At 33.7% G+C, this 24,827-nt stretch overlaps 2 protein-coding genes and 1 long non-coding RNA gene across 4 annotated transcripts; 2 read left to right on the top strand and 1 right to left on the bottom strand.

Annotated features, from left to right (window-relative positions):
• Positions 1–1,487: 1,487 nt before the first annotated feature.
• On the bottom strand, positions 1,488–23,044 carry LOC119081231 (uncharacterized protein PFB0145c-like). Of its 2 annotated transcripts, XM_037189957.1 has the most exons (9): positions 22,483–23,043; positions 4,651–6,496; positions 4,405–4,588; positions 2,928–3,409; positions 2,658–2,861; positions 2,419–2,590; positions 2,197–2,358; positions 1,978–2,127; positions 1,488–1,917 (listed from the first exon to the last, which is right to left on the bottom strand). In XM_037189957.1, the coding sequence occupies exons 2-9, from the start codon at positions 6,465–6,467 to the stop codon at positions 1,666–1,668; spliced, it is 3,423 nt and encodes a 1,140-aa protein (XP_037045852.1). In that variant the 5' UTR covers positions 6,468–6,496; positions 22,483–23,043; the 3' UTR covers positions 1,488–1,665. The 2 variants fall into 2 exon arrangements, with proteins under 2 accessions (XP_037045852.1, XP_037045851.1); XM_037189956.1 differs by having other exon boundaries at positions 2,658–3,409; positions 22,483–23,044.
• LOC119081233 lies at positions 6,707–15,763 on the top strand. Its single transcript, XR_005088462.1, has 3 exons — positions 6,707–6,971; positions 10,452–10,902; positions 15,753–15,763. It is a non-coding gene; the product is annotated as an uncharacterized LOC119081233 (long non-coding RNA).
• LOC119081232 (U-scoloptoxin(16)-Er13a-like) lies at positions 13,307–14,246 on the top strand. Its single transcript, XM_037189958.1, has 3 exons — positions 13,307–13,511; positions 13,574–13,697; positions 13,758–14,246. The coding sequence occupies exons 1-3, from the start codon at positions 13,421–13,423 to the stop codon at positions 13,852–13,854; spliced, it is 312 nt and encodes a 103-aa protein (XP_037045853.1). The 5' UTR covers positions 13,307–13,420; the 3' UTR covers positions 13,855–14,246.
• Positions 23,045–24,827: the final 1,783 nt, after the last annotated feature.

Below are 24,827 nucleotides of genomic sequence, written 5' to 3'. Positions count from 1 at the left end.
TTAAAAAATGAGTCAAAAATGGCCCTCTGTGAAATGTTTTCTACTAGGAAAGCTCGTCAATGTATTTTTTGGTTTTATAAGCACAATTTTAAGAAAAAAAGACTCAAACCTTTACAACGGTACCTTACACACCATATTCGAACCTTTGATATATGATTGGAATCCCGTTTTCGACGAACTTTAAGGAAATTTCGATGGTTATGTGGGTTTTCCCGGTATTTTTTTTAGCTAATAGGTCCGAGCTATTTTTTTTAATTGTTTCATAAAGATGACATCCATACCTTTCGATTGATACCAAACAAGACATATAAAGACTCGATTAGGGGAGCTGCAACTTTCCTCTACAGAAATAACGATTTTTTATGAAATAATGGAACTCGGTAAAGTGTTTTACAGCAGGAAATCTCATTAATTCAATTTTTTAGGTTTCTTATTACTTTTGCAAGAGAAAGAGACCCTAACCTTCACAACAGTACCCAACACACGCTGTTTAAACTTTTGGATCACTTTCTTCGAGCAGTTTTAAGGGAGTTACAAACATTTTGCAACAAAAAAAAAGTTGGTTTTATACAAAATTTTATACATTGGTACTATCGCAACTGCAACAATGGCAATAGACATATCTCTGCTACAGTCGGATCGAGGATTCAATGAACCGGTTAATGAGCTCATTGTCTGGTGACCTATTACAATTTTTAGACGGTCTCAAGGCATTGATGATTAATTTGTTTGGAAGAATTGACACCATGAACTCTGTACGGAATGAACAGTTCACCAAACGTCATCAAGTAACCATCAAAGGGCAAAGAAGAGGAGAAAGATGAGATATTTCATGATCAGGAGAATTCGGAGGTCGGTAGCAACATGAAAGTCGCTTGTCAGATTCACGTTCCGGATGCTAATTCATCGAAAGCTGTGGTTGTCTCAAATATCGGTAATGACGTCACTGCATATCACCTAAGAAACTATTCGCTTGATAAACTAAGACTCGAAAAAGTAAAATACATTTGGAGTTGCTGTTACCTACTGGGTGAACCGTTCAAGACATGAATTATCTTCAGTATAAGATAACAGTTCCTGGTGGCATCTACTCCTTCAATAATGCTTTCTGATACATGGCCCAAATTTGTTCGTGTGCGTGATTTTGTGTACAAATACAAACGAAGAAGCGACGTGGGAATATCATTACAAAATGTCATTGCACAAAATGATGGTGGACTGGCCGATTTGTTCCTTTGTAATTTTCATTGGGATTAGTATTTATACTTGATTGAACGTGTACTGACATCGAAATTTTGTTTGATATTTGATTTTGCCTCGACTGTTAGATGACCAGTATTATAATAGGGTCTAATTACTTCCATCGATCAAAGCATTTTTATCTGTCGATTTCAAATCTTGTACTTCAATTTTTTAAATCTTAATCTTACTATAAACAGGACCATATTACCCAGACCTTGTCAATAACAGATGAATAGAAAGAAAATCATAACTTTTCAGGAGTCGTCTATTTATCATTTTCTTCTTACTGCTAGAATCACAACATTTCAATTTTTCTCATTTTTTTAAACCTTATTTCAATACGAATTCATATTTTACATGCTTTCTCTCAAACTTAATCTCTATTAATCATGGCGAAAATTCGTAATTTTCAATGTGTCTACATTAAGCTGTTGAATCAATCGTATTTCCGGCTGCATCGCCATTGCAATTAGTCAATTGAATACCATTATTAGATGCATTAGCATTGCAATCGGCAGATGAATGATTGTGTCCGTTATTGGAGTTAGCTGCTAGCAGTGAAGCTGTGTATACGGAAATGGTGGTAGCCGAATGAAAATTAGTTTCTTCCAGATCGCGTTGGAGTTCACGAAGAGCTGGACATTCGTCAACCATTGACTGAATGTTGTTTAGCGTCTGGAATTTAAGCGTAAATTTTAGATGCGACATTTGTGACGGAATTACATTGTTACGTACCTCTAACGCCCGATCGATGGCTTCATACTGCCTCTTTGTTTCGATAACTGCTTCTTTCCAGTTACCGACGAACATAGGACGAGACTGATTATTAGTCAAATCATTTAATTCGCGCTCCTTGTTTAACAGCTGCTCCTTAAGATGTGGAATCTGAGGCAATGAATTGAAAACAAAAATTTTGATCAATTCAACAAAAAGCTTCGATAACGATGGAATTACCTCTTGGCAAGCGGCTACAATGTGTGAGATAAGATCAGATTCAGGAATATCACGATTCTCTTGCCATCCTTTCAGTGCCTTCAAAATATCATCGTGCTGCAAGGATTTGGTGGTGTGCTGGCTACAGAGTGTACTTAAATTGCAAATGTCTATGTTAAGTCTCTGTTGACAGTGAAAATACGTTATTTAGAAGAATATTTTGATAATTTCAAGTCAATTTACATCTATCTCATTTCGATGGCGTTGTAATTCCAATTTGCTATTGGCCAAATCGCTACCATTCACAATCAATTGGTGCGATGCATCCTCCAGCTCAGTTTTCAATTTTGCATTTACCAGTTCCCAGTCTCTAAGTTTCTCTAGCAATTCCTCCTTGTTTAATTGTAATTTATTTCTGAAAACAATTGGAATTTAGAAGTTGCACTGAGACACTCATTTGCTTAAATCGAAACAGCACTTACTTGTCACCAATTAATTGCTGAACGCAATTGTCGTTGTCCATTTGAATTATGCGTAGCACCTTCAACAGTTTCGTTACCAAATTATCAACATCAATAACTTGATCAACCAATGATTGTGCGGAATAATATTCAGCGATTGACGGCATTTCAGCTATCGAATCATGGACGCTAATATCGTCGGAAGTACTGTGTTCGGAATTATGTCTGAAGAACAATTTATCAGATTTAGATTCAGAATTAATCTGGTGAAAATTTCGATCCTGATCATACCTCATAATCAAATGCGTCTGTTGTTCGATTTTTTGTCGATTGGCTATCGCTTGCGATAAATTGAAGATGGACTCCTCTTCCCTGTCCATACCCGCATCCGTTTTAATGTCAATCTGCGACGATAGCATCAAACCGGTAGACGATACCATGTTATGCGAATGGGAATCGGGCATCGTAACATCCTCCAGCACATTTTCCATCATCAAGCAGGGTTCGGTTTCGGAATCTAACATTTCCGTTGAGTCAGACTCGTTGTCCGCTTGTGATACGGGCGCAATCGAAGGTGGTTCCTTCCGGTTAACGGTATGCTTAGCAGCACTTTTTATAGCATTAATTACAGCAACGATAAATGACTGATGACGTTGAGGTGATAGTGAACCATCGCTCAATAGTTTTGATTCGGTTGCCGTTTCGAATTCTGGACTGCCATCAGCACTACAATTGCCACTATTAGTATATGCTTCGTTGTGGTAGATTACGTCCTAAAAAAGGATATTTTTTTACAAAATTTTTGATTGATTTTTAGGATCAACAGGAGCATCTTCAATTGGAAAAATATTGTGTGTGAGGTGAAGTATGAAATTGATAAAAGCTAACAATGCATGCAAGCGATATTGTTCTAGCTGGTCGTTAATTGTTCCCAACAGATTTACAGCCATGATATGATTGATACAACATGAGGTACTTACCACAACAAGCGCTTTCGCATCTTCAGAAGGCATGAATTAATGGATAATGGATAATTATAGTGAATATGATTGTGTAACTAGTAAATGATTTGTACAAATTGGATAATTAGCCTTTAAACGGGCTACCTGTCATTGACAACAACGATAAAAATTAACGATGAGCCCAGGCTGGTGGTCTCTTATTCAATGAAATGAAATGGAGCACAAAATTTGGTACCGAGAGCTAAGCGGTACTTTTAACAAAAGAAGTAACAGATTGAATCGGCGGCATGATTAACGTTTGTACAAAGTTTAAAGGGATCGGACAAATAATTTATATGGAAAAAACCATTTGTCACGATTCCTAGAATAACCAAGTAGTAGAGCTGATAAACTCTAAAAGTTATAGTTCAGTATTTAGTATGGTAGCAAAGTTAGTATGCTATGCATATGGTTCTAACAATGGCTAATGCAATAATTTAACAAAATGTGTGGTGACTCGTCATGTCGCTAATTTCTTGACTCATTTACACAATTCGAACCAATCCTATAACCGGGTAGCTACATCCCATCATCATCATTAACGAATTCAATTTGACGCTTAATTTAGTGCCCTTCCTCGATCAGCACAAATTTAAAAAATAGGCGAACAAAGCGGATAATAGGTGAGTAAAACATAAAACCATTCAACAGTGAAAGCGGCAACACAAAAATTATGAAATTAGTTGACAAAAATTAATGAATGGTTACTGGTGTGAGACAACAATGACAGTGGGACGTGATCAACTGTATAATTTGAACAAACAAACCTCTAGTTCTTGTTCCGAAATGTTGTACGATGCAATAAGCTGTTCCACAAGACTATCTAATCTGGATCCAAGACCAGCCAAAGCTAAAGTTGCTCCCGACACAGCTGAACTTTGTTGAATCACCAAATCTTTGCTACGTTGTTCCAAAGCATTGTACTTCGTTTGCATACCCAAATATTCCTGACTAAAAGGTAAAATAAGTTACGTAAGTCAAGGAATGAGAAATATTACAATTTCGTTACGTACCGTCTCTGTTCGCTGATGCGAACTAGATGCCTGCATTCTTCTTGCAATCGTTCAATGTCGACGTCCTTATGGGCATAACTCTGCTTCAAACGTTCAACCTCAATTTCTGCTTCTTTCAATGCGTCGACAAGAGCTGCTTTTTCATCATGCAAGAAATCTTGCAATTCGTTTGATTCCTTTTCAGCACACTCCTTCTCTTCTAGCAACGTCTGATGTACCCTAACCGATTTGTGCATTTCACTTTGTAACTCCTCACAGAAACGGTTCAGTTTGTCGACCTCTTGTTGTTTCAATTCCAGTTCATAGCCCGACAGTTGTATTTGAGATTCCAACATTAACAAGCTGTCACCATTTTCTTCTTGGGGTGCTTCAACCTTTACTAAGGACAATAGTCCCTGGACACGTTCGGTGTTGCTCTGCAACTCTTTGGTCATAGCTTGTTTTTCCTCTCTTTCTCGGTTCAGTTGTTGCTCAACACTGGTGAGTGTCTCAGATCGTTCATTTAATTGTCCTTGTAGGTTCGAATAATCTTCAGTTAATTTTCGGATTTGCTCTTGTAAGAGTTCAATTTCCTTGTCCCTGATATCCACCTGACTAGACTTATTACGAGTCTCAATGGATTCGACGTTGATGTCCTTTTTAACTCCCCCGAAAGCGTCCTCAATGTCTTTACCAGTAATTGCTGTCTGGACAGTAGTTTCATGATAAATTTTCGTTCTTGGAATAGTTTTACTTCTTCGGGGTAGCGAAAGTGTACGGGTCGAAGGTGATTCTCGCAACGATTGCTGTCTTCTAACTACCGATGATGTCATTCTCTCTCTTTGCACTGAGCTACTTCTAGCGTTCGAACAAAGGTCGTCACTCGACTTTTCTCTGCGTCTTCTTGGAAGAGTAGCAAATTTGTCAGCTGTAGGTGATTTGAGATCTAAATTGAGCAGGCCAACTCTCGTTTTAACAACAATATTTTCAGGAGTAGCTGATCCTGCACGACTAGCTTTTGCTGTTCCCGTTGCTTTAGTTCCGGTAGATGGCCACCTGCCGTCTTCAATTGTAGGAGTTACTGGTGTACGATTTCGAGAAGAAGATGGTGTCCTTGATCCAACAACACGTTGAATGGCTGGAGTAGAAGGCTCCTTTAAGCCACTTGGTAATGAATCGGGAATATGTGACCGTTTTACTGGCGTAGATCGATTTTGCGGGGTAACAGACTTTGATATCGACATGGTTGATGAAGTCATTTTATCTCTAGATCTAGCTCTATCCGATATAATTTGTGATCCGGATACTGCAGCTCGGTTAGCAGAAGCAGCTCGTGAACGAGATCTGGCAACTGAATTATCATCCTTTTTGCCTGACTTTACTATATTAGGCTCAGTAAGTGCAACTTTCTTTTTGATCACTGACTGTTTACGCTCACATGGAATACCAGTAACCGATGAGCTTTCGCTGCCTACCTCACTTGTGCAGTCATTTATATTTGTAGGTTTGGGTTCACAAGTATCTGAACAGCAACTTATCATACTTGACGCACACGATCCATTACCGGCGGCTTCATCCAATCCACCGCTACTTGCATATCCTCCACTATTACTACTGAGAGCTCGCTGTAAAGCGCCAGCCACACATTCCACTCCACTGTCATTTCCATCTCCGTAACACAATTTTCTCACAATGTTCTTAAATTCGGGTACATCTTTGTTGTCTTTATTTTCGGCTGGTTCACTGTTGATCGTTGTCTTGGCTGCATCGAATGTGGATGTTTCGATATTTGGAGATTCAATTTCCTCTGTGTAAGGTGTTTCGACTTGCGACGCCATTTTTTGATTATTGTTTCAGACGCATTTTCCTGAAATCGATAAGAAGTACAAAAATTAGAAATTTATTGTGATAGGTGCATTTGATATTGAAATGTGTATTGACGAAGTAAGTCAGTTCAAAATAATCGAAGCATCAGCGTTTGTGTCGTGTCTGGCCGACGTTATCTCTTCTCAATATTTAATGCAAACGGAAATTACAATGGTTTTGAAAGTTCAACACATAACAGGTTATGTGAGTTACTACACTATAAATTAATGAAATGGAAAATTTGATTGAAATTTATTTCTTATCAATTCAATTTTGGTATGACGAATAGATAAGATTATTAAATTTGATAAACACATACTGAATGCTACAGTCAACAATAGGCAGGTATAATTTCACTGGACTGAACCGCAAGCAACGACAAATGACCACAATGAATACGATTCGACACAAATTAAAACAAATATTGCTTGAATCGAGGTTAGGTAGGTCAAAAAAGGTGTTGGATAGATGGAAGGGTTAGTTTTAGTTCTCAATACAATGTCGAGGCCATTTTGATAATAAAATTAGAAAATGTTTTATAAATCCTTTGACAAATGGAACTTAAAGCTCATTTAACTGAATCACGACAGAGTAAAGTTAACCAGGCACTAGCTTGTTTGACTAGGGACCTGAATAATCTGGTAGTTCTATATATTTTTCGAATAAAATTTTTTAATTTATGTCAGTGTTCATTTGAGTTCATTTTCATGCAGTGTATTACGTTCCTTATTTGACGTTTCGAAAATGAACCGCTCCTGCCTGGTTTATTTTACTCTGCCGTGACTGAATCAACGTTGTAACCTTTGAGAAACGTCTAATCATATGTTATATCTATACCCTCTCTAGCAAACAAACTAGGAAAATTAATGTGGTAAAACTGTACAGTGTATGCTGGCTGCAATAGAAAATTTTACACTTTAAAAAATAAATTAAATGAAGTATGAGCAGCCATGTCCTTTTTTGTGTTGAAAATATTTTGTCTCTTGTCACCAATAGTGACTCACCATTTCGGTGTTCGAAAGTGAATATTTTGTGATTGTAATGTCTTTTATGCACTGTAGTGCGCATATATTTATTTTGCGTGCGTAAATATTCATTCTATGAAAGCGTAAAACTGTACAGTACATAAAGGATGTGTTTTCAACCTCGGTTTCGCCTCGGGTTGACAATTTTCCCATCTATTGCGCAAAATTTTCTTTTAGCACATGTTAGCAAAATAGCTATTTTTGGTGTGCAAAAATGAAATGAAGTTGAAAATTTGTGTTTTTGTGTGATCTCGATATTGCTTAAAAAATGCGCGGCAACTCCATCATAAAAACAGTCAGTGTCAAATTTGTCAAAATAAGGCAGTATTTTGACACAGTCAAAACGAAGTTTGTTTGCTAGAGATGGTATTGGTTAGATACACCGACGACAGAATAAACGATGGCCTGCAGTTAGTAAAAATGAATATAAAAATGAATGTTAAAAGAAGTACAAGATTTTGTACCAAAAACTTGGTGATATTTTGAACATCTTGCCGTTTGCCGTTCGTAAAAAGTTGTAAAAAATCTCTAAGTTTTTCTTTGATTTCTTTGACCAATTTTCTTTTACTTGCTAATTCCACACGAAAACCTCAAATTCCCATGTCATAAATGTTTGTTATTTCAAATTCAATTCCATTACAGTTGGTTCGATCGTCAAAGTTATATATATACTCTTTAAAAGAAAAGAGCTAAAAAATTATTTAGAAAAACTGTTAAAACGACTTTCCTTATCAAACAATTTAATTTTATAATTATCCAATGCTATTAAAAAAGTTTATCAGTCAAAATGAACGAAACAGCCTCTTAGAATTTCGAGTAAATTATCGGGTTCAACGGTATATCAATTTCAAAGTTTCTCTGTAAAAACATAATATGCCAGTTGGATAAAAAAAAACATTTCAGATAAAAATGCATAAAAAACATAATCTCTTTTTGTACACGATGATCCAGAAAACAAATAAATAAAAATGCGAGATGAAAAAACCCATATGTCGTAGCAGTTACCAGTCGAGTAGAACATATGAGTTGATACCGAAACTTAATAAAAACAAAATTTACCATGTGTATTATTATGGTTGAACCGAATAACATCATGAAAATATTTTAAAGTAAAATTTCATGCTGTTGGATAGTATAACAGTGCGTGCATTATAAGTTTGATGATATTCTGTTGATTGGTTTGAAATGATATTTATATTATAATGATGCGTCAAGACGGTATATCTTCCAGTTTCTTGATATTTGTGTCAGCAGCGGAAGTTCTTTACCTGTCTTCAAATGTGTGTATAATGTTACAAAGCATACGACTTTGATTTGTTGATAGTCATGACAACATTTATAGAACATCATGATGCATTTTGATATTGGTTCCAAGTAACTAAAAACTCTGTGACGAACCGCAAAATGTTGTCCTATTTATGATGTTGTTGATGATAAATTGAACCAGAATTAAACACTACATTCGCTGTAAGCTCAAGATTTGTCAAGTTTTCAACCTCAAAGTTTGGTTGAATCATTACAGTTTTACGAACGTCGGAAATGTATACTTTATCCAAGATCAAAAAATCTTCACCTCGGACTAATACGTTTCATTTAGGAAATCTGTCGAAATCTCTTTAATTCGAACAAATAAAACGAAACGTTAAAACGATCTCATTCGTCCTTGACTGAGTAATGGGAAAATGGATTAAAAGTTCATATTTTTCTTCCATGTAAGGAATGTAGCATTGATATACGATGATTGGAAGTCAAAAGAGTCTCGGCTGTCAAGTCTGTACAATAAAGTGACACTTAACGCAATCAACTTTTGATCGACATTCTACACAAAACTCAAAAGTTCAGATAATTATCAATATCAAGATCATGACCCCATCAAATCCGATTTAATGCGGACGTTAATGACACATCATCAAGTATGGTATGAAAATAACCAACGAGCTGTAGTTAAATTTTATGCAACGATTATTTATACTGCAAACAGTTAAACAATTAATCGCCGATTTTAATGCAATTGTTAAACAATATCTTGTTTTACCTGTTTCAAATTACTTGACATTTTTATTAATGCATGCAGTGTCCCGTCGAAATATGGACATGGACATTTGTATGTTATAATACTACACATGCTTTTCGTACTTCACATGGCAATCCGTTTATAATGCAACGAAATATATTGTATCGATTAAAAACCATGCGATTATAAATAGCTATGTTCGCTGAAACACGTTTATTTTAATGGATTGAGTTATAAAAATTAATGTCTGGTATCAGGGATTATCATCGCGAACATGACTATTCGCTTCAAACGTTCTAACAGTGATTTTGTTAAAGAGTTTGCACACAGAGGTTTTCAAATAGTAGCGTCGTCGGCCTTACCCAAACTCACCCTCTGTGTAGATAAGAAATTTTTAACCCTTCGTGTAGGTTAATTGTTGCTATGAAAATGAAAACAAAAATAGATAAGGAAAAAGATAACGAGCACAAGGAGGCCGAAGCCGTAGGCGAATATAATGAAATTAAACAAAACACAAAAATCTTATTTAAGGAAAGGTTTCTTCTCCGGATAATTATTTATTTTTGGTATAATTAATTAATAAAGTTAAAGTGTGAAAGATTGTATCTTATCTGTTGAACAATATGACTTTATTATGAACTATAATTTGTAATGACGAGAAATTTGTTTTCTCCTTTGTCATGAGTTTTTCGTACCATAATTAGAACGATATTTTTGCGTCGATCTCAATAAACTAATTTAAGAAACAATTGCAAACACAAAATTAGAGAATCGTGATCGTAAAAAAGTCTCTGTGTGGAAATGGAAATAATTTCTTCTTTTTTTAAAATGAAAGAACAGAAATATTTTTGATTTACAATCCAGAAACCAAATTAAAATGTGACATCACTGATGGTTCTAACCAAATATATTTTCAGAAGGAAATTGTTACAAAATACAACAACCAATCGTCTACGCATCATTTCGTTTTTATTATGGTAATATAAGCGAATGAAAAAAAAAGTCCAATGAAAAATAAATAAAAAGTGATGACAAAATGACAAAAGCATCACACATCAACTGCATAGATATTGGAATACATATGCATTGTACGGCCCATATATATTAATTTAAATGTTAACAATATTTAAATTAAATAATAGCGGCGGAAGTCACGAATTACAATAGATTGTTTTTTAAATACAAAAACAAATGCATTTCGGTTTCTTGTACACGCATCTGGTACGAATGTATTTTTTTAAGTAGCCAAACCAGAGAAGAACTTTAACTTAAAAATCAAAAGCAAGCACGTGTTGAATGTAAAATAAATGAAAGTGAGTGGATATTGGGAGTCATCTTCATCTGGAGTAATTTCGGTCTAATATATGAGTTGCAATCTGGGTTAAAAACTCTTCTACGAAAGTAGGTCTATTAATTCCATCGATCAAAGTATTTTTAATCGGTCGATTTCAAATCTTGTACTTCAATTGTTTTTAGCAGGCATTTCACTATATAAAGGATCATATTACGCAAAGCTGGTAATTATTTTTTTCGAATAGCATATGAATAGCCGTATGTGACAGGTTACGTGTTAGTTTGGTTTCTTCGTCGTAAATTACAAAAAATCGAAACACCGCCTTTCAAAAAGAGGATAATTAATATTGTTGTCGGAATCCAAATTTGATCAATAAATGCTTCCCAAAATGGATATGATCGGTAAAATCAAATTTCAAATTAAGAAACACAGTATGTGGGTGTGTAGCACATATAAATGATTCCTGTTTACACATTTTGCCATTTTAACGATAAAAAATTTATAAATTCGCAACATCCTGTTTTTATTTTATTTTTTTGTGAAGAGTTGACATTTAAATAACGATTTTTTATAATAATAAAAATGAAAAACTGTAACTAATAATCTCCTACAATATAACATAATGTAACCTCATAACCTTTGACGCCTTGTTTGTTTAATTTAAGTTCTTTCGTTCTTTCTTTTCATGTAAATCTTCACATGAAATGGTGTCTGACACTTTTATAATTAGAAACGTGCCTCACATAAGAAACGTTTTTTTTCTTCTATAATATGAGTCCACTTATGAATAAGCATTCACCAGTCAAAACAATGTTTATAGTACAGCTACATACGTCTGACAAATTGATGCATTTATTCTCAGCGTTTCTGAGACTGTTACAAAAATTTTTGAAAAATTTACTTTAAATTGCGAAAGATCGAAAATTAAGTATGTCAAAGGAAGCAATATATCAGAGTATCTATCACTTCGATTGAATAAATTTTTAAATAGTGGAATGCATGAAATTTGGAACGTTTCTTTTTTTTGGATAAAGTTTTTTTTCGTGCGGATAAAGTTCTGTTAGTAACAGCTAACTACATAAATGTGCGTGCACATACATTTTTTAGTGGAAAATGTTGTGTACAGTCAAGGTTGTTCGTTCTAATGCAATGAGTAAGAAAATTTCAGGTTTATTTTCAACCAAAAATAAATTCGCTTTTTGTTTGTTTATGGGTTTTTGTCAACCTGTGAGAGTAGATGGTGTAAAGTAAAGTTGACCATATGCCCTTGTTAGTTGCCTATTTTCAATATAATAATAATTCAAAAAACCTATTCGACAATTTCAAGAGCCTTTGAGAATTTTAATTCTCTAAAATAGGAATTGTTGCGGACCTCCTGTAATAGACCTTTAAATAAAGTGCCACAAAATTTTATAAAAGTACGTAACCTCTTACCAGAAATCGATAAATCTTAAATCAATCTCGATTCCATTTAAAAACTTCATTCGCTCATTCCAATTTATTCTTTCTTGCACACTATCGCATTTCATAGGTTAATTGAATTTCGATTGACCTGTGTCTGTTTAATTTAACTTCGTTTATATAAACATATATTTACGCTTTCCTAGCGGAACAGTGAACACTTCAAACTTAATTTCGATTCGATATTACGTTACCTCACTTAAGAAACGTTTTAATAAAATTGAGTGTGAAAAAAAAACTTTCAAAATCAGAACCAAATTATATGATCGTGGAGTAATTATATAGCTTGGTATTATTCCGAGCTACAGCCCGTGTAAGCAAATATTATTATGATGACCCGACATGTTAAACAATTATTTTTAATTTGAAAACTTTTCAGTAAAAATTATGTTTAATTTTCTCTTTATTTGCATCTTCATGGTCTAGTCATTTTAATCAATATAACCTTGACTGACCTAGATAACCATTTCCATTTAAAGAGCTTTCCATTTGACAACAAAGAATTTGCCTCTCTTTTGTGATTTAATTCGTACAACAATGTTCCATCCTTCTTTGATACCATATATTGATTCGATCATTGGAATCTCTTATGAAATAACGTGGAGCTGGAGCACTTATGACCAAGATTTTGTTCGTAAAAATGGTACCCATCAATTTGCCATCAAATTTATTGAAAAAGATAGAAAGCTGTCAGTAACTTTTAATTACGTTCAATAATAAAATTATTAAACAAATTATGTCAGACAATAGTTTCATTTCTTAAAGACGGCTATGTGCTAAGTGTTTATTTATCTAAGTTGTATGCTACGCATATAATAATTAAGGTATTTGTATATGGAACATTTAACGATTCACGGTGCTGCTATGACCACATCATTTGATGACCCTCGACGATACCGAAATGATTCCAGAAAATCAATTAAAATTGAGGTGACACTGCGGATAAACCGGTTAAGTAAAAATAACTGGTTTTTGAATTTGTACTTAGACTTGCATAGCTAAGATTCTTATATAAGTCTTCACTTCTTTTAAACAGTGATTGTCATACAACGTAGACCATTAGGAGGATTTGTTTCATAGTGAAATTATTGTGAACGTTTTCTTTACCATAAGAATAATAATTCCAAGACAATGTTGTCGAAAATCATCTGTCTAATTGTCGTTGCTTTCGTATACATTGCTAGTGGAGCACAATTTCTAACAGCTCCATACCAACATCCAGGTGAGTAAATATCTCTCTTTGTCATAAAATTACAGACTCGACCCGAATCTACCTTACTGCAGATTATCCTGGACAATGCTATGATCAAGAATCAAAACAACCAGTTCAAGTAGGAGAATCAGTGGACAGCTTAAAGGGATGTAAATGGCAACAATGTCAACCTGACTTTAGCTTTGTCGGTTCAACGTAAGTAATAATATTGCTTACTAAACGAAACTATTCATTTATTTCGTATTTTATCGACAGATGCGCTCCTACTGGTCAACCACCAGGATGCACAGTTACTAAGCCTGACTTTACGAAGAATTATCCGAAATGTTGTCCACAAGTGATTTGTAATTGATGTTATGAAAGAGAGTTCGTTTCAATAAAGGTGTATCTTTGTTTTGTGCATAGAGTTATGGGTTTTGCGTTTAATTTATCATGTACGTTATTGGATAAGTGGGAGACGACGATTAAATGGAACCTCATATACTAACGCAAAATCAGTTCTATTTCCATCAGACCAATTTTTAATCAATTTATCTACCAAATGGGCATGATGAACAAAATGAGATTACTTAATTAACCGAAACTTAAAAGCTTTTGAGATTAAAATCATTTCTGTACCATAATCTCGACAATTTTTTTTTCTTTTTCGAAAATAGACAAGTCTTTCATAAATTACAATTTAATAAGCAAATTGTTGATGGCATTAAAAATGTGAATGTAAAGGCAAATTACTTGTTTTCAATACTAAAAAAAGTGGAAACACAATCTTTTATTTATTATATCTCCTCATTTTCTCATTTTATTCATATTTTTTATTAACAATGGCAATGAGAAAGAAATGATCTGACTTTTTTGATGCGTGAAGGTCAATTAAGAAGTTTTTTTCTCTGTTCCACGTCGTATATGTAAGTACATATATACTTGCTATTAACGTGTACCAGTTCAATTCTTCATGGTATTAAAATGTCTCTCTACAATGTGTGTAGATAGTGTATAGGTCCCAATTATTATCATAAACTCGAGTTCTATTTTGCACACAGTTTTATCTTAATTGAATTTTTCTTTAGCTGTTGTTGTTTCCATTATAAAGAGAAGACTGGTTGTCGCCAGACATGGGGATAAAATATTTCTGCATTCTCTGGTATTGTATTTTTGGCCACAAAGACATAGTGAAATGAAAAGATACTCACTCGCTTTATGAATAAGTCAGTGGAAATATCGATTTTAAGAAGAAGCAATTCAAATAGTGTTCACTCAATAAGTCTGTTTTTGGATCCTCTGGGAAACAAAATGTTTGCCTTCGTTAAATGCTCGGATTTAACTCAACTATTTTCCAAGTCAGTGTCTATATTGTAGTATGCCAGTATGCAAATGTACACTTCTTTTTGTCAAAACGGATAGGACTCTAAAGAGCCAACGCACTATTTGAATGACCAGTACCTTGTCTTTAAACCTAATCGAGAAATATAATTTTTGAGCTTAACCCTCGCTCAACAGTAGTTATGATTCATGTCTTCAAACCAGGGACTATTTTTGGGAAAACATTTTCTTAAATTTTCCCGCAGTTTCTCTAAAAAATGGAGAAAACGTCGACAAATGTGGGAACATGTGTTCCTAAAAATAGCCACTGCTTAAAACCCAAATTAAATCTGAAATATTTACTAACATTGAATATGGACAGATGAAAACGCGATCAAACGAGACCATTAAATTTCGACCGCTGAAAATTGTCAATTTTAAATGTAGTTACATAGTCATCCATCGTTAGCTTTAATTTTACTGTACGTATTATTACTCAACCTTCTCTAGACACGTTAGTAGACAATGAACCATAAATTAATGGTAATCAACTAATATATATGGTCGGGTCGCTCGACATCACATCCAACAACTACACAACTAGACTGCAGCAATAAATTTTCCACTTTTATCCATAATGATCCAAAGTGACTTGCACTGAAAATATCCAATTCAAACATCTGATATCTCAACGTAAAATAATGAGTCATTTGATGGCAAATTGTGTACCTGATTTCGATGGTGCATTTAAAACGTAATTCAAGTTGCAAGTGCAGCTTGTTTAGAAGTTATTGTGTGTGAAGAAAAGAATTTGTTAGATTGCAATCCGTTGCACTCTACTGATTTCATGTTTTATTCAGATTCGTACGCTGAAGGTCGTTGGAAATTTATATTCTTGTTGCATAAAGATGGGAAATCATCTACGATCCAGCTTAAAGTTAGTGGAGTTAGATTTCGCAACTGTATTTTTTGTAGATGTTTTCACACTGAATATGTGAATATGACTGGTCTTTGTTGTCCGGATCATACCAAAACTAAACGGATATTCGAAAAAAAAAATACAGTGCCAAAGAGTAAACACACAAGACACGTTAACTTACATGTTTGAATATTTAATTTTTTTTTAAAGATTTTCGGTCTAATTGCATTAGATACCGAACACTAATTGATGAAAGCATCATGCAAAAAATATTCAATGAATTGTTACGAACTGAAGGCAAATTCTTGATGATTCGCGAAAAGTGGCGATACGATCAAGTGTTGCGAGGATTTTGAGATAAACACAAAGCAATGAACTTTCTGAGTATCTAATGCTAAGGACTTTAATGTCTCCGTTTATTTTTGTATAAAGAAACCGACCACGAAATACGTTAGCGATCTCCCGAACAGATTATGCATTTATTTTAATTCAGCGAATATTTGCAATCTTGCACGAATTTATCTCTGTGCCGATATTAAAGAACTTTCTATACCACTCACTATGCTTTATCGGTTCGTTTTTAAATTGTTTCTAAATTGTACAATGAGTTATGAATGTACTGTTATATCGTTAGATTATTTTGTAGCTCCTCCGGGGACAATCTAGTTAAACATAAAAGATTGCATTTTATTACTTGGCAGATGGTGAATTCATACGCAAATCGAATGAACTAAAAACAAATGAATGGTTTACGACGAACATTTGTTGGATTTTCTAATTATGTACTGGTTGAATTTGAAAATATTATTTAAGAAATGATAAAAACTGTTTTGCAATAAGTACGAACAACCGCGATAAATTGCAATTGAGGGGCGTTTGCAGAGTAATGGAATCTGAGATTTTTTAGTAGCAAACACAAAACAAAATATCGCAGAGTCATGCATTTTCAAATACAATCATTAAAATCGCAGCAAATGATAAAACTGTAATATTAGGCCCTTGATCTGAATTTTTCTTGATTTGAACAAAACTGTGCCATCACACCTTCACGGTGAAAATACTTAAAATACTTTAAAATGCTTCAGCATTTTGATACAGTTATTGTCAACTTCAGTTAGCTTCAGATGTTTCAACAGCTGGTCCACCAATACTAAAATACTGCTTATACGGATTTCATAGTCACAAAGATGGTATTAGTAGACCAGCTGGTGAAACAGCTGCAGAAATATTAGAATTTCAAATCCGGTTGACATTTACTGTACATCAAATAAAAAGTCGTTGAATTACAATGATTAAATAATTTCGGTGTGCCGTCCAAGCAACAGCTGGTTTTGTATCAGCTGGTGAACATTGTAACGATTGTTTACTTTGTGTTTATCTTGCTGTTCTCTTTATATGCGTGTGCGGCGGGTAACAAACGATAAATGCAGACCGTACTAACAATGAAATAGACACCAGTTGATACAAAACCAGCTGTTGCTAGATCGGCACACCGAAATTGTTTAATTATTATCGGTAATTATTTCACTGCGGGTTTATAACCTTTGTAATTGTCCAAGATTTAAATTATATTAGCGAACATCGCTTTGGCAATAAAAAAAATCAGCTAACAGTCGTAAAATGTAAGTGGTTCATAAAAAAATCAAAATTTACTCGAATATTTCTGCTAATGCATTGTAATTCGAATGTATTGTCCTTTTTGTAGAATTTATATTTTAATTTTCTTTTATTTCGTTTGCTACTACCATATAATTCAGCAGCATTAAAAATATGTTTCTATAAATTTAACGACATAGTGTCACGAAAGTCTCGAAATTACAACCTCTATGCAAACAATAAACATTCTTCCATTGCTTAACTATTTTACCAACATAAAAAACCATATAATCACAACAAAAATTTCGTTTTTCATTTCAAATTAATGGTGTCAGAGCGAAAATAAAAAAGTTCCTCATATACAAATGGTATATTTACACGGAAAATACAGATAGACGTTGTAAGCCGACTGTTTATAATGTGGTACTGATGATATTGTGTAAGTTTTTCCCAAAACATCTCCTCACAAACGTCCGTTGCACTTTACGCGTTGAAAATTTGTTTATTGTTGATTTATTCGGTACATTTGACTTATGGTTTAGTTAATTTATACATTTATCAACCGTGTGAAGCATGTGGTATATATAAAGGTGCACAGCGAATCGGTATAAATAAATAAATGATTGTAGAGAGAACTCTAGATGAAGCAATTTCTACAATAAATTTACAATTTGAATATTTCAACCTCGATTTCAACATAATATTAATTGGATCAATTCTACTTCTCTTTCAATCATCACTAAACACTACACTCGATTTTTTCTGATAGAGTAGAGATATGCGACAATTTGGAGCGAGAAATTCTTTGATCATTGTGCAAATGGTAATCTATTACAATGTGTTCGTTCTTTTGTTCCGAGTATTTCATTGTGTTCGACATAGAATCTATTACTTTAATCTTTTCTCTTACCAAAAAAGTACTCCATGTGAGAGCAAAATTCAATTTTTTCTTTGTTTATTTGACAGCCGGCTCTCTCACGCCTCTCTCATGGAGTACTTTTTGTTGAGTGGAATGGACACTTAATAGTACCCGTATTAACCGGAGATCGTATTTTTAGTAAATAGTAAATAGTCCCAAGAACCATCTGACTAATTAAGCCAAATGAGTAAAGTTTAATCTTTAAACTTGATGAAAAGATCTTTGCATTTTGATAGCGGATGTACTAATTGTGAGTGCAAGCTAAACAAATGAAATTAATTATAGCTGCCGCCTTGATATAACATGTTGCTGAGATAATTCTATTGTTCGTTATAAATACCTGAAATCTGTGTGTGTTGAAGTAATTACACTTCTTATAACTCGACAAGAGATCGCATGAAATAATTAATTGAGTTATTTCCCATGACCACAATAACAAAAATCCAAAACCAAAAATAAATTCCCGATTTCCTTTTTGCATAATTTCATTCTAAATTTACTAAACGGAAAGATATTTTCGCCATCATCGGAATCTAAGTGACATTCTCAGCGACCAAATGTTTACTAATGCTCGAGAACACATGCACTACAACGCGAAAAGAAATAAACGAAGAAATAAATTCACAAAAAGAAAGGAGCACTGAAAGCGAAACCCACCAAAAGACATTTTTAATCGCAATAAAGAATGTTGTCGGTTATTTTAGATTTGGTCTTTTCACGAGTTATGTGGGTATTCGAACGGTGCTACCCATAAATAAATGCAACGCTCGACGCACCATAAAAACATTGAAAACATCGAGCATATGATGTTTCTTGATACAGTTCGCATATATGCAAATAAATGAAACGCAATGTGCGGACCTTTTTTTTGGTAAAAGCGAGTTTTGCTGGCATACATACCCATGTTGCGTGGTTGTATCGTATGATAATAACGGTGCTCTTTAAAATGTTTGCGCTACTACATGCCATGAAAACCGAAGATATAAAAAAGGGTTTTTTATAGAGTGTTTCAATGGATTTCAGATCGTTATAGCAGCCATTCATAAGAGAAATTTAGATTTAGTTGCATTAGAAAACCATAATCACGAATAAAGTCAATCAAACTGAAGTGTAGCTAATATTTTAAATTGAATGCACAAAAGTGTAACGTATGTCATCTATCAAACCGCGGAACAAAATAGCGGATAATTTTATAAAGCCACACAATTGATTCAGCATGATACTGTTAGCCTACGTAAAAAAAGACATGAGTTATTGCATTGGTAAGATGTTTATAAAAACACGAATAGGAATAGGAATATTTCGTGGATGCCAACAATTATTCTTAATAATGATATTGACATCTACGATGGATAATTATGGCGCTCTCTTGTTATTGCTGCGGTATAAAATTAGAACATTGGCCTAATATTTACGATTTAGACTTATTTATTAGATTTACTCTTCTAGCTAATATATTGTTGCGGTGTAAGTTTCTTGTGAAAATAAATTGATATTGTGTATAAACAGACCACACAAATTCAAAATCTTGATTGTAGTTAAGACAAACTGAGAAAACTAGAAACAATCAAAGACTTCATTGGAATGGCTAGATTGAATTGCAATTAACTTCGTATTGATTAATCATAATCATCGATTTCCACAGTAAGTGTGAACTTATGCAACCTGTTCCAGACGGCAAGCATATGATCAGTATTATTATCGGGTCTATTACTTCCATCGATCAAAGTGTTTTAAATCAGTTGATTTCAAATCTTGTACTTCAATGTTTTAACATGCATTTTACTATATAAATGACTGTATTACCCAGAGCTTGTTATTATTTTTGTCGTCATTATCGATAACAGATGAATAGCTGTGTCTGACAGGTTACCGGCAGGGACTATTTTTGAGAAATTTTTTAAGAATTTTGAGAATTCTTTGAGAAATCTGAGAAATATTTCTTTAAATTTCTCAATGTTTTACAAAATATTTTTCTAATTCTTCTGAATAAAATTTAGGAAAATTAACTTTGTTACGTGTCTAACAATGTAGACAATATTTTAAACGTTTTTGGAACTGATTTAGACAGCTAGATTGATAAATACTTGAAAAATTAATATCGAAGGCTTTAATTACTTCTTCTTACTCTCTTTCGACTGTACGAGTTCTCTGGTTACTTTTATGTCTGTCTTCACATAAAATTACATTGTTAAACCAAGTTTTAAACTTTGAAGAATTTGAGAAATTTTTGAGAAATTTGAGAATTTTTTGAGATTTTTGAGAAATCCGATTCCTCATAAACAGTCCCTGAGTTACCGAGATGTTGAACGATTGTACACGGTACACCTCATGGAAAACTAGGCCTGTTTAATGGAAATCGAAATGTTTCAAAGACTACAAGAAATCTATTACTTCTTTTGACCCAAATATTTTGAACAGGCCAAGCTCATAAATATAGTCCACTTTTTTTAAAGATTTTATGACCAAAGTTGAAAGTTACATTTATGGATGACGCAAAAGTATTTTACTTCATTTACGCTGTAACATGAATTTTTCTATCCCATCAGATCGTAGCTCATGTTCGTTTCCGATTGCCGTGCTGGCAATTTTATTTATTTAAATTTATTTTTCAATCTATTGCTAACGATTTCCCTACGGCACCATATTGCATAGGTAACATCATCGAATATCCTGCAGGAAATATATATATTTTATGTTATTCATCTACATTTCAATTTTATATAAGGTTTGCGTTGAACGAGATGTTCGATGTTGTGATTTGATTATACATATAGTCTCCCCCACAAAAATAGACACTGCCGTCAACTCTGCAAAGATAACATATTCCATTGCAGGGATCTTATTATTATGTTATAAACAACATAAAATATAATTGAGCATGCGTTTGATGTGGGCTTGTTCATTGTTCGTACATATTTTTATCGCAGACTGGATTATTAAATAAATTTTTCCGAAGAGATGCAGAATAAATAAACAATCTGTGGGGAAAATTGCCAAGACAAAGAGCTGTTGTCGAGTAAAATCTGCCTTTAATATATTTGGCTACGAAAATATTCCACACAAAATGTTTACTAATCCTGCCTGCCTCCGATGAAAAACATTCATTCAACAATCCATGCTCTAATAAAAAAATGTACGAACAAGTACACTTCAAGCGCATGTTCAATTATATTGTATGTTGTTTACAACATAATAAAAGACCCTTGCAATCAAACGTGTAATCTTGCAGTTGACGGCAGTGCCGTGATTGAAGGGGAGATGTAGATCTATAATCAAATCACAGCATCCATAACACCTTGTTCAGCATTAAATTTGAACAAAATTGAAATGTAGTTGATTGCTTCAAATAGGTCTCTTTTCTGCAGGATTATTTTTGTTGTAGAGAAATCATTTCCAAGAAATCGAAAAAGGTACTTTTATGAAACGACAAGCACATAGCTACAAAATCCTCGACAAAATCATTCAATCTGCTACTACATTTTTTGCAAAGTTTCTCGTAGTGTTTGATACAAAATCTTGCACGTCAATATACACCCATTCCGTTATATAAGAGAATACCTTATTATTGTCGTCGTTGAGACAAATGAAGTAAAAGATTTTGTATTGAAATTACTCAGATCGAAAGAAGTGGATGACCAATGGTCATTAAACATACCAGAAAATTCAGAAAATCTAAAATATTTTCTATTAATTGTTAGGGCTCAAACATACAAACACTTCGATCGTTTTATTGTAAAAGTTACTGTGCCTGTATTCCATTCATCATTTGTCGCTAGCTTATAGGTCCTATTTGCTGCTTTCAATGAAAGTACAAATAAAAGGCCATAATGTTGCCCATAGCAACCCCTCTATTGTGTTTCCGTAGGTTAATGCATGCATACGTATGTATTTCATATTCTATGTTCGATTATGAAAACTTTCCAGAAAAGTTTTACATATGCAGACAGGTAAAAAACTATTCGGTTGAAGGTTGCGCGATGTCTATGAAATTCATTCAGAGAACTGTTAAGTGAAGAATATGCAAAACAATGAGGATGATCATCCCAAAATTTAGACTTTCGTTCACAGATATCGTAAACGTCACTCAGCAAACGAAACCATCTACACATATGGATAGTTGAAATAAACAATAAAACAATTTAACGAAAATGCTTTCTAATTATTGATCTGCTTTCACAAATTATGCACTCAAATAATTATTTAATAGCAATAAATGTTTGTAATTTAACATAATACAACCATACCTTTTATGAGAATTTTCTGAAATTATTTCGGTGTCCGTTCAACTCAGATAGATATTGTACGTAACGTTGTGCATGAATTGCTGTTAATCCATAAATGGGAGGTATCCGCAATTTATTTTTTTTATTTTTCACTTGCGCGCTATATTATTCCGAACAACTTGTTCATCAAATCATATTATTTTGTTAAACATGCAACACTAACATAAAATGCACTTTGAAATCAATTTCTGCGCTAGCATGTGATTGAAATAGAAAAATCGATTCGAATTCACTTTTTTTGTGTTTGCGAACAAAAAAAATTACTCTTTGAATGACGGAGAAAAGGTTTTTTTCTTAAATTATGTTTTTGTCTCAAGGATAACATTAAAATCGATCTCACGACACACTATAACTAAATTTCAGTCTTGATATTGGCATAGATTAAAGTTAATACAACATATAATTTGGGGTGACACTGATGTGCTCCCTCCTGGACTGTGTTATGAATTATTATTTTATTGACGGTTACATAAAGGCCGCTGTTCGCTTCACGTCGGCACAAACTGAATGTTTGAACATAACTGAAACTCCGTTTCGATTGTTTTGAAAATGTTCTCATTTCTTACCATCAAATGAGTTTCATATGCCATATGCTGCACAGCACAAAGTATAGACGGTTTCATAAGAGATGTATAAACTTTTTCATGGAAATTTTCAACCACAAAAAGTGTACATTAACGATTATACTGGTTGCGAGAATTTCAATTCGACCGTATCACGTTGCAAATCTAAGGGCCACATTATTGACAAAAAAAAATTTAATATTTTCTGAATAGAGGAATTGATTTTTAATCAAAGCCAAGCATACCTAAACAACGAGAAATATTTTATGAAATAGTATACTGTTACGATTGCATATTAAATTTACGATACCCTTCCAACGAATGTTACCGTCATGTAAGGCATGCATTTGTGTATCGACTTTTCTCTTGTATAAATTATGTTCGTATTCTCTCTTTCAAGGTAGATTTTGATTATACTTACTCTCCTTGAGAACAATGTGAAGATCATTTTCCACTTTATAGCGAGTATACCTATAACTTCAATGGCAAGAAACCGAATCATATGATTTCGCGCTAAATTACTTCAATAGCCAACATTTTTGTTGTAACGTCTTTTCGCCACAAGCTGTTTTATAGTCCCAATAAATGTCTTTAAGAAATGCGAATGGAAAACGAGACAAATAAATCTTGAACAGTTTATGTAAATAATTTGCCTGTTTATATTTTAACGCTGAACGCTAATTTTTGTTTATTTAAATGCAACTGTTTGGACAAGGAACAAGAGTAAATAACGTCGGACGACAACATAACGCATGTGCCGATATTTTTTATGTCTCTTCTTTTATTTCGATTTTTGATTTTCTCTCTTTGAAGCTTAACCTTACAAGAAACCTTTTGCAGACGGCTGTGTTATTATGTTGTCGACAGCAACGACCAAATGAGTGATGCTAATTTTTACCGTCTCTTCGCGGGACAGTCACGGGACCAACATAAAAGAGGAACTTTTGTTTATGTGATATTATATGGCAAAATGCAGGTTGGACGAATACATATTATTGCTATTCTGGGTTTTAAATCGAACGTTAATACCGAGGGAACCCCTTTATTATAAAATATAAAATTAAACTGTTAGTAGATAAACGTAACTGAGATATTGGAACATGATGTGTGACTCCTGATTTATAGGGGAAATATATTTACAAAATCCAGATGTATGTACCTGATATGAATATGAATTTACTTTACTAGTGAGGTAAAGTGGCTATTCCCTCACTAGTGAAAACCTTTTCCCTCGCTCGTAAAGTAAAACGCCATACTTTACACGTGAAATAATTTGATATCTCGTATCACGATGAGTATCACGCTGAAGCCCTCGGATACTTTTACTCATCTGGATTTGAGATATCAAATTACTTCACCGGTATAGTAATGTACTATTACTTATTACGAGTGTATACAATAAACACATAAGTCCACATACGAAATTCGCAAGGCACACTGAGTGATTTTAGGCCTCCAAATTTTGTAAGAAAACTTTTGTGCCTTTGCTAGAGAGGCCTTGGTACCTTGCTTGGTACTACTCGTTATGAGATCTCATTTCAAAATTTGTCAATTGTCAACCTCTCGATTGTGAACGATTAATATAATTACAAACTTAATAATGGTTGGCTCCCATATTTGTCGAAAATAGTAGATTACCGTATCAGTGAAGGAATTTGATATTTCGTATCTCGTCTTTCACTCATCGTGATCCGAGATATCAAATTCATTCACGTGTACAGTATGGGGTTTTACTTTACGAAC

This window comes from Bradysia coprophila, unplaced genomic scaffold (genome assembly GCF_014529535.1).
Source record: "Bradysia coprophila strain Holo2 unplaced genomic scaffold, BU_Bcop_v1 contig_358, whole genome shotgun sequence".
NCBI classification, from domain to species: domain Eukaryota; kingdom Metazoa; phylum Arthropoda; class Insecta; order Diptera; family Sciaridae; genus Bradysia; species Bradysia coprophila.
Note: the sequence above shows the minus strand (reverse complement) of the source record. Positions and strands in the feature narration are given on the sequence as shown.

Excerpts from the sequence above, each read along its gene's own strand:
- LOC119081231 (XM_037189956.1), bottom strand. The coding sequence starts at position 6,467 with ATGGCGTCGCAAGTCGAAACACCTTACACAGAGGAAATTGAATCTCCA. Across the intron at positions 2,591-2,657 it reads CAGCAATTAATTGGTGACAA|AAATAAATTACAATTAAACA; the intron begins GTAAGTGCTGTT and ends AATTGTTTTCAG. Across the intron at positions 2,359-2,418 it reads GCCATCGAAATGAGATAGAT|AGACTTAACATAGACATTTG; the intron begins GTAAATTGACTT and ends CACTGTCAACAG.
- LOC119081232 (XM_037189958.1), top strand. The coding sequence starts at position 13,421 with ATGTTGTCGAAAATCATCTGTCTAATTGTCGTTGCTTTCGTATACATT. Across the intron at positions 13,512-13,573 it reads AGCTCCATACCAACATCCAG|ATTATCCTGGACAATGCTAT; the intron begins GTGAGTAAATAT and ends ACCTTACTGCAG. Across the intron at positions 13,698-13,757 it reads TTTAGCTTTGTCGGTTCAAC|ATGCGCTCCTACTGGTCAAC; the intron begins GTAAGTAATAAT and ends TTTTATCGACAG.